The 16526-nt window shown below is 29.7% G+C and overlaps 1 protein-coding gene across 3 annotated transcripts in view; it reads right to left on the bottom strand.

Annotated features, from left to right (window-relative positions):
• LOC130671058 (cadherin EGF LAG seven-pass G-type receptor 1-like) overlaps positions 1-15665 on the bottom strand; it is a 34914-nt gene extending 19249 nt beyond the window's left edge. The window contains exons 1-2 of one of the 3 annotated variants that reach the window (XM_057474744.1): positions 15306-15665; positions 12500-12700 (exon numbers count right to left, since the gene is read on the bottom strand). In XM_057474744.1, the coding sequence (XP_057330727.1) occupies positions 12500-12675 (176 nt within the window). In that variant the 5' untranslated portion in view covers positions 12676-12700; positions 15306-15665. Of the gene's footprint in view, positions 1-4630; positions 4777-12499; positions 12701-15305 lie in introns of those variants that run through there. The other 2 variants (XM_057474743.1, XM_057474745.1) reach the window with 2 other exon arrangements.
• Positions 15666-16526: the final 861 nt, after the last annotated feature.

Below are 16526 nucleotides of genomic sequence, written 5' to 3'. Positions count from 1 at the left end.
TATTGAATTTAACCCAAAATTTCTGAAAGTACGTATTGAGAGGTGCATGAATAAAAATTGAACCAAAGACTAATAAAGCGTAACTCTACTCATTAACAGTTCATTGGATTGATCTAAAAAATTTCACAAGATTTGAACTCTGGTGAGGTTTTCCGATTGATTTATTTAATATTTTTCAAGATCGATATATTTAGCGTTTCACCGTCGAAAATGAACATAATCGTTGATATGGTCGTCTCTCATTTTCAATCAAAGTTGAATATATTTTAAGTAACTACACTGGTTATTGAAAAATTTGTCGTAGAAATGAATGAAATATTTCCAAGCTTGGCACGAGTTATGATTTCTATAGAAAAAAAATTTCGTTATTCACATTAAGATAAATCCGTAATTAAAAAAAAATCCCTCTGGAATTACATGTCTGGTATTAAATTAAATCTTATCGTAAAATTCTTCTAGTACTTTTTATTTATAGGAATGTTTAAAAACCTGATGCTCAATAATATACATTTGGATATTATCCTGAAAATAATGAGAAATAGTTTATAGGAACTTGAAATGTCTACATTTCTTTACTACTCAAGTTCTGAAAATCGGACTGAAATCAATAACATCTCTCTCCCTCTCCGTCTCTCTTTTTTTTGTTAATTTTTATTGCAGGAAGTTGAAAAAAATATAAGAATTATTGTAGAGAGGAATATGTAATAAAAATAGTATGAAAAGCAGAGAAAAACCCAGTAAATACTTTGGGAAATGAATAAACTCCGCGCTCGAAAGATTTAGGAGATGCAAAAAATGTTGAAACGTTTTCACAAAATTTAATTAGATTATATCACAACTCATACGGCTTTACGCTTTATAAAACGTTAATCAAACGCAAGTTGTGTGGAGAATAAATCGTTGTCACTTGGAAAATTCAATTCTTTTTTTTTGCATTATAATTTTATTTGATATTGAAGTATGAAAATTTTAAATTCGATTTGAAAAATTGAATTTAATAGTTTATTACTCCTCTTTTTTAAAATAAACAAAAGAATTCTCGGTACTTACTTTTTTTTTTTTTTTTTTTTTAAATAACGTATAAAAGTTACGGTATTAGTAATAGTGCTAACGTGTAGTTTTTGAGTACTTTTTCTGGTATTTTTCTATTATATGCTTCTGTCAGCAATGATAGACGGGAGTTTGTTAAGTTTTTGACTTTTCTAATACTAAAGTTTTAACTCATTTTTTTTCGATCCTTGATTTAATTCAATTATTCACATTTATGCGCTCACTGAATAAACGATAAAACCCGATACCATAATAAAAATAGACCGAAGTATTTAATCTCTGTTGAAGACAGTTATTTTACTTCACTCGTTTCCGCACGAACTTATATTTTTATTTTATTATGCTTCTAAGGCTTTGGTTAGTGGGCGATAAAGCAAAAACGATAGGAATAAAAACAAATTATATTTATTTTATGGAGAATTAATTTTAATTAACGTTTTTCTTCAAAAAGAGATAAATGAACTGTAAATATGTCACCTATAACAAAAATCCACCTCAATTCATAGATAATTTGCATGTATGCATATGAATTTAGTAAACGGAAAAAAATATCAGGAACTTTATTTAAAAATATGAATTAAAATAATTAATTTTTATATTGTAAACTTAAAACGCTATTGAAATTGTGTAATTTTCACTATCTTGTGAAATAAATTTTTATTTATGTTTAGTAATTTTTAGTATTTGAATATGGAAATAAATATAAACTGCGTTAATACACCTGAATATATTCAGTAAATTTTAATATCCCGTTTAGTAAATTTTTCTAAATTAAAATGGAATTAAATAAAATAAAATTTATTTATTTATTTTTTTCAAATTTTCATTACTATCATTATTGTTGTCATTATTATTATTTTAATCATTATCATGAGTGTAGGTGTCAGTTTTTAAATTTACAATTACTTTCGACTTGACTGAGATTCGAACCCTGATCTCCCGCGTATGAATCTGGTCCTCAGTCCGTCGGTCCGACGCCTACTTTAAACAAAGTCGCTGAACTTGTAATACATATTTATACACACTATCTCTATCAATTGTAAATTTTATCGACCTGCTTTAGAAAAATTACAAACCGTTTAGTAATTTTTAGAAATTCACTAGAAAAAACTTTCTTGATTCATAAAAACAGTTTTTGTTAAATTCATCCTATTTTTTTATGCAAACCAATTTTTTTCCGCAATTTATGATAAAATAGATCAATGTTAATTTCAATTCAAAAATATTTGTTTTACGTGCGTATCTTCGGTCAGGTATGAAATTTATTCTTTCTATAAATATAGCATTGACAGAATTGAAGTCTTATGGCTAAAAATTATGACCTTTTTTATAATAAAAAGTAATTTTTCTTTGAAAATATTTTACAAGCTAGAAAATCTATATTTTTAGTATTTCTTAAGACGCGTTTTCATTTGTTTCTCTATTCGCACTCAAGTGGTACTATCTTTGTTGCACTTGTACAGTAAATGGGAAAATTGTCAAGTTTTTCTCGTAAACAAATGGAAGTTATCAAAAAATTGAAGTGCACTTTTCTAGTTCATAGAGTAAAGCATCGGGTCTGTGTCTTTATTTTGCGTTTAGGGCTTTTATTTTAGAGAAAAGCTTGAACAAAATTATCTGATAAGTGTTCTTAACATATTTCTGATGAAAAAACATCCAAAAACAGGAAGGTATTATAGCTAGTCTAATTTTCTAAAATTTTTCGGCTTGTGTTGAATTAAGAGATTTCTGTGTTGAAAATCAACACAAACAGTTTAACCAAATACTTTTCTAATATAAATGCACAAAATGTCTCACTATGTAAATGCGCTCTTTTAATTACAGCAAGAAGCATAGAAATCAGTCAGTTTCTTTGTAAAATGAAGTCAAAACGTTTAAAAAATGACTTTTTTAAATGTAATTTTGAATTTTTATAACAAAGACCACACTCTAAAACCAAGTGTGTTACAAGTGTACACAGTAAAAAATATTGTGTATTTGTGTCGAAAACGGTTTGTGTTAAAATTGTAGTGTGTTAAACTAACACAAAGTTTGTGTCACTTTATTTTGTAACATAAAAAATGTGTTATACACTCTTTATTAACACATTTTGTGTGTTACTGTGTAATTCTTTGCGCCCTCTTGTGGCGATATTTCAACATAATCTTTGTGTTAAAAAGGGGTTACACAAAGTTTGTGTCGAAATTTCAACACAAATTTCGTGTCAACCGATTTTAACACACAAACTGTGTTGATTTTACACAATATTTTTTACTGTGTATTATTTTAACACACATTAAATGTGTTATATGTTTAAGGCCATAAGCGACACTATAGTTTTTTTGTAGTCATTTAAAACACGTTTCACGGTGTGTTAAATATCTATAGATTGCTTATGGCGTTTCAATGCTACTTGGCAAGTGTGTTAATTTTGACTACACACTTGGTTTTAGAGTGCACTTATAAGCTTCAATACAGTGTGAGTATCTATCTTAAATGAATGCATCGATTGGAATAGTTTTTTTCGAAAATTGAAAGGCTTTACTACAATTTTGATTTGATATCGTTTTAAGGCCAATTCGTTCAATCCACTTCTAGTCCGAAGCTCGATAAACTTTTTTGATTGCCCTTTTAACTATTCACAGTTCAAAAGTGCACGTCTGAAATGCCCATGTTGTAACATAATCGCTAACCTTTAAAACAAAGTAAATTCAAAAATAAACAATCAACTGACAGCTGGTTTAGTTTTTTTGATAGGGGGCGCTAGTAGTACATACATGAGCAAAATACATTAATAGTATACGTACAAAAAACAGAGCGAGATGTATCCGAATGTAAATGTGGAAAAAAAAACAGAAAGACATGGATGATAAATTTTAAGAAAAAATCTCAGAAAATTCATCGATTTTTACTGATATCTTTTAAATGGGAAAGAGTTGGTAGCTAATATTCAATAGGGTTTATCCCGAGGATGAATGACAACTTCCACAACAAGAATTAGGTTGATTTATTGTTCGTGATGGCTTAAATCCAGGCGACGCAGACATGCATCCTAAAGGACGTCACTATAATAAAATTTTAAACTGGACTTTTCTTTAATTATAAACAATTACATTTAATAAAAAAATTGACCATCGCATTATTCAGACTTTAAAGTTTCCAAAAATCATTAACAAGCACACAATCAACTAAACTTTTGAGTTATTGAAATTACTTTATGCGAGTATTTTGTGAAACGATGGCTATTCGACCGTAAGACCACCTAAATGCTTCGCATTTGAGGCGTGCGATAATTCTTTTATATAAATAGCTCATATTCATTTGAATATAATAATAACTATCACAATACTGTCCACAGTCATTCAGGGTATGTATTTAAAGCAGTCTCTTTGTGATTGATAAGTTATATAATTGCGCAATGAATGACTCTAACTAAGTTGAGCTGAGATCGAAGTTCCGAGAATTATTAAAATGATATTACATAAAAGTAACATGAGAATGAAGTTATAGCTTTGTTGCAGTTCCTGGCATGCCGCTGTATTCTAAATTGCAATATGTATGTGAGTGCTCGAGAACAAGACTTTTGATTCGATTATCTCACCCCTTCATTGTCAGTTGCAGTCTACTAGCTGTATCACTCTATCTTTAGCACTATCGAGAACATGTTTTTAACAAATTAACAAGAAATTTTAATTTAATTTTTTGTTGCAGTATCAAAGCAATCCGTTTTAAAGCTTTGAATCGTAATCTGTATTAAAATGAAACTCCAATTACCAAACGTTGATATAAAGTTTTTTTTTTTCTGTATAGTTGCAAAGTCACTTATGTAAAGAGAAATTGTGGAAGAGTATCAAGTTACTATCTATTATGGATGTAAACATCATTCAAGTATCAGAGGCCGTCCGCACTCGTGTGTTACTTTAGTAAATTTGAAGTTACATCCCAGTCAATATTAGTCCATAAAAGTTATATTTTAATTGCTTGATGACGTGACTTACTTAGCAATCGATTTAGACCCAGAAAAAAAGAATTTCTTGGCGTAAAAAAATTTAACTTGCCCTGAGAACTTTTTTGCTGTATGAAACGACCCATCGAAAACGATAATTTTTTCTGGCACCGAAAAATATTTTTTTTCTCTGTATCTTATCTTATATATATATTATATATATTTTTTTAACTTTGATATAAAATAGAATAATACATCAACAACTCTTATTGACGTAAAATTATATATATTTTGGTTTCTACTAATAGGGTCAAACAGTGAGATGTTGATTTATTTGTAATTAATCTGTAACTGTATATCTATACAATTGATGTATGATATATATAATATATATTTTACCATATGCACACTGTGTACAGAAATCTAATAGAGGCAGTCAATAATAGTTAATGACAATACTTATTACTATTTTATACTACCCTGAAATAATTTGATAATAGCATGGGGAGAAATAACGACCCTACACATGGAGAAAAAAAAATAGTAACCATTGCTGCGCGGAACGTAATCCAGTCAATGACCGTGTTTGGTCGAATTTAAGTATAGAAGTATGTTTTGCTATATACATAATAACTAGCTTAATATTATGCACAGCAATAGTTTTTTTTTCTCCATGTAGATGTGGTTACTATGGTAGTTCCTTAAAATTTTTTATGGCTATAGTCACTAAAGGGCCATGTGCCAGATGCTGTAGTATTGATCTTCTTGATCCCTTGTTTGTTTATTATTGTTCTACATTTTGTATACTATACTAATATAAATAACTCCTGATTAAGTTTTATTTTTTGTTTTTTTTTTAACCTACTAAGAACTGTACCTAGTAGTTTAAAAGTTGAATGTTTTTATTCAATTGTTGATAATTAAAAAATTAAAAAATAATAGAGTTATTAATAATTGTGCGATTTTCAAAAAATTAAATTCATTCTTCTTTTCTTAGTGAAAGTTATAAAAATTACATGAATCAACTATTCTCTTACAATGAAACCTATTCTAAAATGTCTACATTTAGGGAAAGGGGGGGGGGGGGCAAAATGGAACTCATAAGAAAAAAAAACATATCTCCATTTGTTATCGCTTGTTTTACTTGTTTCTAGCCAAGATCCTCACTCGTTCTCTTGTGACACAGCGCAACCTGTCAGCTCATTCTGGAACCGACCCATGCCATAATCTGTTACTTATCCGACTTGTATCATAAGTAGTTATTATATATTGTTCTGTGCTTCCAGTGAAGGTTAATGTCTTTAGTTGAGAAATTTTCTAATCACTGGTGCAAGTGTGCCACAAGTTTTAATTTTCATATTGTTATTAAAAGTTATGATTCTATTTTTTAATGATACTTTTTCTATATATTTTATGAAAACTGTTTATGATGACGACCACAATTTCAATAATTTTAAGCATTCGGTGAAAATAAAAAATAAAAAATTGATTTATAAGAACATAGGTCAAAGTAAGCAGGTCACAGTTTGTCATTCCTCCATTTCCCAATAATTTCCGGGAATGGGATAACTTTTATCCTGTCTGTCTGTCTGTCGTTTTGGAATAACTGTGAGGTCTGAACCTCCCGCTATCGGGGGAAATGTTTTCCAGAATGTAAATCCTGCCGGGTAAGCTCTATTTTGGAATGAAATACAAATGTACAAGAAAAACTATTTACAAAAACAAATAAGTGAAGAAAAATACAAAATTGAATTTTAAAACTTAGATAGAAACTTACTTGAAGAAACAACTACTCTTTACTGTCTATCTTTAGATTTCTCTAGAAATGTAGCTTTTGCATTGAGTCTTGTGACACAACTTTCAGAAAATTTTTCTGTGATGTGTTTCTCTTAATCAGGTATATAGGTCTTAGAAACATTTGTGCAAAAGTATATTATATTTCCATTTGTTCGATGTAACCCGCTCGGCATGAGTGTCAGAAAGATATCTTATTGGCATCATAAAGTTATCTAAAAAATTATGCCATCTTTCTGATAACAAAAAGATATCTTTCTGACATTCATGCCGACCGGGAACGAATCCTGTGGTCACAAAATAGTGCATTAAGTAATATTTTTGACTTCCCGCTAAGAAAATCGAAAATTTTCAAAAATTCGGGAAATTATTGGTTCAGTCCGATTTTCGAAAATCGAATTTCTACGAGATCTTGACGTTTTGAGGTTTTAGGAAGCTATTTTGACTAATTTCAAGATGATGTCCGAGTGTATGTATGTATGTACGTACGTACGTATGTAAATATCTGTAACTTTTGAACGGATGAACCGAGTTTGATCGCCAAGGTGACATTCGACGCGGCTTATTGTTTTTTAAATGGTTTTCTTAATATATCGTAATTATTTTCAAATAAATAAGCAATATAGTCACATTCAATGTGAAATGAAGTTAAGTGGGATCTTTGAGTATTTGCGAATATTGAATGAAGAAACTAAAACGTCGATTGCAGATCCCTTTTCTGACACCATGTAGTATGATAATACGAAGAGTTGACGGAGGATAATAGGATGAGGATTAAAAGAATAGTGAGATTGATAAATAGATCTTGAGAAACCCTATTCCGTTTGCTTTTATTTATTGACGTCGAAATTCGTATAAATCTATTATGTTTATTTTTATAGACATCACGATTTGAACATACACTTCTGATCGTTAATCAATATCGTTACTAATTCCAAAGGACATAATTTTATATGCCTTTCGAGGTTTAAGAAGCTCCCTAAAACCAAAAGGGCGTTTATTTTTTTTTATTGTCGATCGTTTTGTAGGCTTATTTTAAAGCTAAAAATTAAAAAAAATAAATTTGAACTTATAAGGGCAGTTGGCTTGAATTATACGCCTTTTTAGCTTTCAAATTTTTTTTTTTTTCAATTTTTAGTTTTGAAATGAATCCCCAAAAGGATTGGGAATAAAAAAAAATTGTAAACCCTTTTGGCTTTAGAAAGCTCTCTAAAGCCAAAAGGGCATATAAAAATGTAAGTCCTTTTGGAATTAGTAACGATGTTATGTATAACGAATATTACAATGAATAAATTTCGGATTTAATACTTTGTCTATTTTAAAACCAATAAACTCGTTTTATTGCTTCATATTAAAAGCGGATTTGCGGGTCCCAGCATTTAATGACTTAGTTATTGAATATATTCAAATAAAATATCACGGTGAGTTTGAATGAATCGCGACATTTGCGAATATAATTCTTACTGTAACCATAACTCTTGTGTTCTATGTTCGAAAACATAAATGAGCTCGATTTATTTAATTACGGTGGAGATCGGACGGGAATTGATCGTCTTTATAACTTGGGGATTTATGTAAGACGATTTTTACGAGAAGAAGGGTAAATGAAGGCATAAAAGTAAAACAGAGGGGTGAAACAGGATGAAAATGGTCCATATTAGTTGACACGACCCAGATTTGCGATCAAATATCTCTTATGGAGCTTTATTTATACAATAAAATGGAATTTATTTAGGGTTATAAAGTCAACTATTTGGTATTTTGCGTATTCCAGAAACTTTGATAACTCAAAGAAAAAGAAATAATCGGTAGTGACTATCGATTGGTGTTCTCTTAAATTTGAAATAGTGAAAGTAGTGACTATTCACTGTTTACTAGTGAACAGTATACATACTGTCACTAGTTCAAATAGTGGTATACTTTTCACTGGCAATAACTGACTATTCACTGCCAAATATTGATTGTCACGTGATTTTATTTAATTCGTTTATAGAAACTAATATATTTTCTAATTTTGTCAAATATCTACATGATATTTTACAATACAAATGATTTATTGTTTTTTTGGAAACTAGCGATCATTAAAAACTTGGCGCGAGACACTACCGTGTCTCCTGATTTTTAAGCCATGAGGGTAAATTTCTTTGACCGATACAGTTTTTTTCATAGCATTTTTTTTAAAATTTGTCTTAATAATTAACTAATCAACTTTTTCTTAAATCTCCAATATTTTTTAAAGTAGCGTATTAAGCTCTGCGCCAGAAGTTTTTAAGTGAAAAATTCCGTTAATAGGAACAGTTAAATCCACTGGGTTGTAGTTGACAAAGTAAAAAAAAAGAGATTCGGGAGAAATTTAATACATTAGGGTTATAAACATGATTAGGGGTTTTTTATAAATTATGAAAGACGTTTGAGAGAGAACACTTCTGACAAACGCCTATTTTATAGTAAGGAAATGAGTAATAAGATTTTACGTGATACTCAAAATTAAAATTTTACTAATTTTATGTGTAATAGTCGCGTTATTTATTACCTGAAATTTCAAGAACAAATGTATGTCATACTGACAGCTATAAAGGGAATAAGTACTTTGCAAACCCTTCTCGAAATCTTGTAGAATTGGAATTTTATGTCTTTCTACCAGGCGAAGCGAACATGCGAAAAATCATAATGTTTCTCGTAACAGCTATGAATACTCCCTTGTTACATCAGTACTATTAAGAAGAAATAATTTGATACGTGCTGATGTCATAGATTCCCTATTTTGATTAGAAATTTACTCACCCCTGCAATTTCATGAAGAGTAATTAATTTCTTAGAATAATAAATATTGGAAATTTAATATGTTTCTGTTTTTTAACGTTATATCTTTGGAAAAATCAGTGCTAATTTTAAATTGTTTTTATGCAATGTCTTTTTTTCAAGACATTATATAAAGAAATAGCCAAAATATTGTCAACTAAATTAAAAAAAAATCGGTCTATCGGTTGACCCTGCGGGCCAGCCCCAAAGGTATAAAAAAAAAAACATTTTTGAAAAAATTGTATTTTTGGAATATCTCCGAACGCACCCTACCGATCAAGCTCAATTTCTCACAGCTTTTAGATATTAACAAGTCGCGTCGAATGACACCTCAAAGATCAAAATCGGTTCATCCGTTCAAAAGTTACAGATATTTACATACGTACGTACGTACATACACTCGGACATTATCTTGAAATTAGTCAGAATAGCTTCCTAGAACCTCAAAACGTCAAAATCTGATAGAAATTCAATTTTCGAAAATCGGACTGAACCAATAACTTCCCGAATGTTTGAAAATTTTCAATTTTCTTAGCCGGAAGTTAAAAAGTACACAGTAGAAAAAGGATTTCTTGGCGCAAGAAAAATTTCGGATTAGGAAATGAAAACAAAAATTTTCTTAGGACTAAACAAAATTTTTTCTCGACTTGTTTACGTCGAAAAATTTACGTTTCCAATTCTTCATGCGAAAATTTTTTAAGGCAAGTAAAAATTTTTTGCGCTATGAAATCCTTTCTTTCTTTTTACTGTGAATGCAATTTGAACCTAACATATGTATATGAATCAGTAAATGTGCTAATTATATATGATAGAGTACATATTATTAATACAACATTTCTCCATTAGTGTTTCTATGAAGTTTGCACGGAAGTGTAGAGTTAAAAGTACATTTCTGCTTCTATAAATTCAAATATTTTTTTTCATTTTGACTCTCCTACTTTGGTCTTGAAATTACAAAAGAAAAATTAATTAGTACGATTCAAAAGAGGTTAACTCAACAAACTTTACACAAATATTCGCCCTTTTGCAATCCTTAGGGTGAATAAGTAGTACCAGACTGTACTTCGTAACTACTTGTGCAGTGTTTGAAAGCACCAGAACTACTGCCGCATTGCGCGAAACGTAGATTCAACTCCTTGACGTTATGGACAATAGATGCACTTTGTCATTTGCTATAGAAATCACGCCCAGTTCATACCACTTGGTATATATTTTTTATTTCATTCATAATATTTTTTTCATCTTTTATTAACGTTATGAAATATTTCAGTTATGTGACTTATAATATTCTCTATAAAATTTTTTTTATGTTAATAAAAATATCAGGATGCTTTTATTTATATTTTACTTTTCTCCGAACATCTAAAGCACTAAATAAAATTTATCATAGCTACATTTTTCCATTTTTTTCACTTACGCAAGATACTCAATTCACATGAGAAAATTCTTATTGCTCTCCCCAAATTTAGACCCGACTAAATGTTATTTAATACCCTTAGATCGAATTTTTTTTCTCTTGAAATAATGCGTGAGAGCTCTAATCGATATAGCCAAAGAAACTTATATTACATCACATAAGTTAGAATAAAATGCTAAATAGTAATGAGTTAAAATCAACAATGTAGAAATACTAATAAATAACGATGATTATCACGCTCCAGAAAATTAATAGGGAATTGACGTATGGGTTGGGCTTAATAAATATGACAAAAAAAAAGCTGCATTTTGAAAAAAAATACATGAATGTCAATAGTTTTGATTATTTAAATATTAAGTTTTCGTGAACTAATATGTTGGGCTGGTGAAAATAAAAACCAATGAAATTTATCTGATGGTGAACGAATTTTATCAGTTGGTCATGTGATAAAATGCGGAATTGGTGCTAAAAAAGATAATGATAAAGTAACTGCTGTAACTGTCTGGTGCATCTCTAGCGGGTTCGAATTATGGTAAATTATAGTATTTCCCGTACTTTGCCGCAAAATACCGTTTTGATACGGCAATTTACAGTAACATACGGTAATTTACTGCAAACGATCGTAATTTAATTTAAATTTCGGCAAAATACGGTAATTTTTCGTAATTTGCGACATTCTTACTAGGGGTTTGCGAATCTTGTTCGAATCGAATCGTTAGATTCTATTCGATATTAGACCCGAATATCAAATAGTTCGAAATATTCGAATAGTTCGAAATTTTTCCGAATTTTCGGTAAATAATATTATTGCATCTGAGAAATTTAGTATTTATGGCTTTATTAAATTGAAAAACTATTATATTATTATATTTGTACCTGAAAATAGTCCACATGATCATAAATTCAATGAACGTGAGATTTAAAAAAGTTCGAATCTTTCGAACTATTTGAATCTTTTGAACTATTTCGAACTATTTTGAATCTTCGAGGCGAATCTCGTATCGAATTGTTCGATTTGATTCGCCTCGAATAATTCGAAGTTTCGAGTATTCGCACACCCCTAATTTTTACCGTAAACACGGTGCAACAGTTCACTTTACGGTAAAATACCGCATTTTACCGTAATTCTTGCGAACACATCCAATTACGGTAATTTCCGCACTTTACTGTAATTCTGGCGAAATCTGGCCTCTTTCGTAAGATCGAATCTATTTTTGTGACGGAACGTAAACGATGAAAAAAGTCCTTATACACGGAGAAAAATTTATCGTGACCAGCACGATACAGTATACTGACTGTCGCGATATTTGTTTTGCTATTTGGAGGTTAGTGCGAGTATTGTTACGTATAGTGCTGACAGGAATACGGATCGTGAATGAGACTAAAACGGATTGCGACGGTAGCTCTACAGATCGCTCCCTTTACGATACGCGAATCACTATCCAGTAGATCGTGCCAATCACAATATTTTTTTCTCCGTACACATTAAAATTTATTATATTTTCACTCACCTGTAAGTTATGAAAGCGAAAACAAGTGCAACAAGGGAAAGACTTCCTCCAAGGACAACAATGAGACTGAGCACACCATCTTTATCCCAAGTTGCAGCGATTCCCGATGACATTCCATTTACAACTCCTCGGTGTTCATGGAAAGCATGAATAGCGCGGGTGTAAAATGTATCCATACCTCACCCTCACCTTAAAATGCCCCTAAAAATTTGTTTACACCTTAAAATTATTAAGAAAAAAATGTTTTTATATCGTGCTACATAAACTTTATACATAAGTTATATGTCAAATACATCGATCTAAATAAATCACTTCAATAAGTATTGAAAAGTTACGAACTTTTTCTATAGTATGCGTTTACCAGATATAATATTTATATTCCATTATAACCGTGAAATTTTTAATGTAATTGAATAAAATATTTTGAAAGAAAATACTTTTAAGGATTGGTGGGAGGTTTAAAATATCACCCTATAACATTCACCCTAAGCTACCAGCACTTTAATATTTAATACTGATCAATGATATTACACGCCCCATATAGTTTTAGTGTAGCGTATACTAAGAGAATAAAAAAAAACTTTTGCTAAACGCCTTGATTTTAGCGTTCTGTGCACATACAAAACATACTGCATTATTCAATCGATTTGAGTCTTTATCTACAATTTGAATGAAAAAAAAAGCTCAAAAAGCTTCAATAAATGTCGAATGGCGATGTGATCTAATTTATCTATAAAGTGGGAAAATGTGGCTAAACTGCGCTTTCAATATGACTATTATTGACGTATATATTGTACTCAAATAATACTTGCGAACATAAATGAATAAATGATTGATATTGCTTCAATTTTTTACCATCGTCGTTGTGTTTAAGCGGGAGGTCTGTTATTTAAACTAGATAGTTCAGATTTTTGACATCGTCTGTTAGAGAAAATGATCAGTCTTTTTTATTTTATTGAAATTATTTTTATCAATTCGAATTAAAATAAATAATAATAACAGTAATATCATTATTTTTTTCCATTTTTTAACTTCACACCATGGAAATTGAAAATTTTCAAAAAAAGGGAAGTTATTGGTTTCGGTCTAATTTTCGATAATCGATTTTTCATTCGATGTTGACGTTTTAAGGTCCTAGGGTTATATCCTGACTATTTTTAGATGGACGACCGCGTATGTGTGTATGTGTATGTGTGTGTGTGTGTGTGCGTTGATGTGTGTATATAAACTTTTTTAGTCCGACGATATCTTTAGAACAAATCAACCGATTGAAACCTACTTGGCAGCAATCGAAAAGGCTCATCAAGGCTTAAAACTGATCATAATTTATGAAGTCAATCAGTCGAGTAGGTTACAAGTTACGCGAAAAATCAAAAATAAACAAATTTTTGTTTTGTTTTTGTTGCATAACTCGAAATTCGTTCAACCAATTTGTATTAATGTTTAATCAAATTTAAGTATTAAGAAGCCCTTTCGATTGCTGTAATGAACGTTCAAATCCGTTGATTCATTCAAAACATATCGTCGGACAAAACTTATTCTTTTTTAGTGAAATCTAATTTCTTTCGGTCCAAAATTGAAAAATAATAACGTTTTTGAATTCTCTGAGCTCGGAAACAGCGGAAAGTTTTGGGATTGACTAGAGTTAATCGTTTTTTAGATTTTCTGAACCAGAAGATCAAAAGGAATTAACAATAGATTTAAAAGTTTTTGATTTTAGAAAAAGTTACATTTGCTTTCGAGTATCACGTGGTATCCATTTTATGACTTATTCGATTAGTTTTAAATTTGCAGTAAGGAATGTTGTTTCGACAACTTTCGTATTGAAATTTTTACATAAGATCAAAAAAAAAAAAATAAATAAATAATTAATGCATTCGTATTTATTAACTCCATCAACTAATAAGTAGAGATTTCTATTGTACGACAACATTGCCCTGAGCATCGATCCGTAACTTGACTGAATACTAATTAGAACACTCTATTGACGCAGCTGAGTTAAGCGATGGTGGTTACAGATATCTAAAATCTCTTACAGAATTTAATTTCTGAATTCTTCAATATAACTGAGTATTTAAAAAGATTAAGCTATTACTCGTAAAAAGTCATAGTTCTAAAAAATGTGAACAAAATCTAAGAACAGTTTCACGAAGTTATAAGATTCAAAACTTTCTCATCAAGCTGTAATTAGTTAATTAAGTAATTAGAAAAAGATTTAACGAATACATTTAATCCATCTGTTGCTTGTTCGACTAAGAAACTTGTATTATTCAGGTAATTACACTAGCCGATTGCGGCACTAAAAAGAAAATGAAAAACTTCACGAAGCCGAATCGTATCGACAAAATTACTTAAAGTCCGCACAGAATTATAATTTAATTATTCTTCTGGGTGAATTTATAAAACCTTTTCATTATGGACTAGATGAATAGAAGTGATGATTATATTACGCGCAAATATTTGAAAGAATGACAATTGTTAAGTTCTACTATTTGTAATTGAGAGTAATTTTTAATTAAATTTTTCAAGCAATACTTGAACTGTCGGTTATTTATTTAATAAAATATTAAATATTCTGCCATTAGAAGACTTAATTGTTTTTAAAACGATTGCTTACTTAAAGTAAAATTTTATACAAGGTCACCGCGTTAGAATCAAATCCAAAAACAAAAGTGATGAAACTTTGTTCCGTTAAAAAAAAAACAATATTGTGAATATCATAGGAATTATTTATATTTATTTACGCAGGTTTTAATTATTTAAAAAAATTATTGTCAATTATAAGCCCATTTGTTTGAAAACTTACGTATAAATAATTTATGAAAATTTACTCACTTGGAGTAAGATGTTTTCTTAACGTATTCTTAACAAAGTAATCGATGGCTCACTGAAATTTTTAATGTCCATATTTTTGTTTTATTACGGCAATAAAAATTTACTGAGTTACAGTTTGAATTTATTATTGAAATAGTTATTTATTGAAATTATACAAATAGTTAGAGAAAATTTTAAATTTATGTATCAATTTTCAAAACGAATTTTATTGAATTATTGTTTATATTTTTTGGTATTTCTGATATTATGATTTAATATTTCATATAAATTTTCGGATATGTTTTTCGAATATTATGATACGGATATAAGATATTGTACGGTGACAACAGCTCGAAAGACGGAGCGCAACTGAAGTCTAGCCATGCTTAGGAAACTCGTGCAGCGCATGTTCGTTCCAAAATGTGGATAAAAAAAATAAGGGTGGAAATAAACGCAATACCAAGGCTGTTTTATTCACTAGAATAAATGATTATATACATTAAATTATGAAAATCGCCAAGATTGAAGACCAACAGAAAAACTAAATTTTTGGAGAGAAGAAGGTAGACATGTACAGAAAATGTTTAATTTTTTACGGTGATTTCGCGTCTATTAAATGTTTGATTTAAAGATGAAAAATGTGAATTCAAGTTAACTAATGCCAAAAGCTTAATCTTTTTCTACTTCATTTTGTGTTACGTTTAGCTGTTTAGGTAATTTATAGTCCCCTTGGAAAATGTATACTGTTCTAATGAGACTAAACGTTATTTAAATAAATTTAAGTGCGTGAACTATTATACCAAACTTTCATGAATGTTTTGTCTTCATTTATATTTCAGTTAGTCCGGTTACTCATAGATCATTTTAATATTTTATGGGGAACAAACTATATAGCTATTTTATAAATTCGCCGGTGATCGTCATGTGAAATTTAAAAAAGTTATTGTAAGGAAAGGGAGAAATAAACGGTAGGCTTAACTGAGATGCTAATGAAAAATGGACTTTTGTAAACCCTAAACACTCTGCATTTCCTTTTTTTTACTTCTATTTGAAAAAAATTAAACAAGCTTTAGTGGCTTTGAAATTTCCTTTTTTTTGTTTAGGTGCAAAACGTAACACGCCTTCCCTTTTCACCTCTAGAAAATTTTTTTCATCATTACCACAAAATTTGTTAAGTATGAAGATGAAGATAATTCAAGTGAAAAAGTGATTC

This window comes from Microplitis mediator, chromosome 7 (assembly GCF_029852145.1).
Source record: "Microplitis mediator isolate UGA2020A chromosome 7, iyMicMedi2.1, whole genome shotgun sequence".
In the NCBI taxonomy this organism is placed as follows: domain Eukaryota; kingdom Metazoa; phylum Arthropoda; class Insecta; order Hymenoptera; family Braconidae; genus Microplitis; species Microplitis mediator.
Note: the sequence above shows the minus strand (reverse complement) of the source record. Positions and strands in the feature narration are given on the sequence as shown.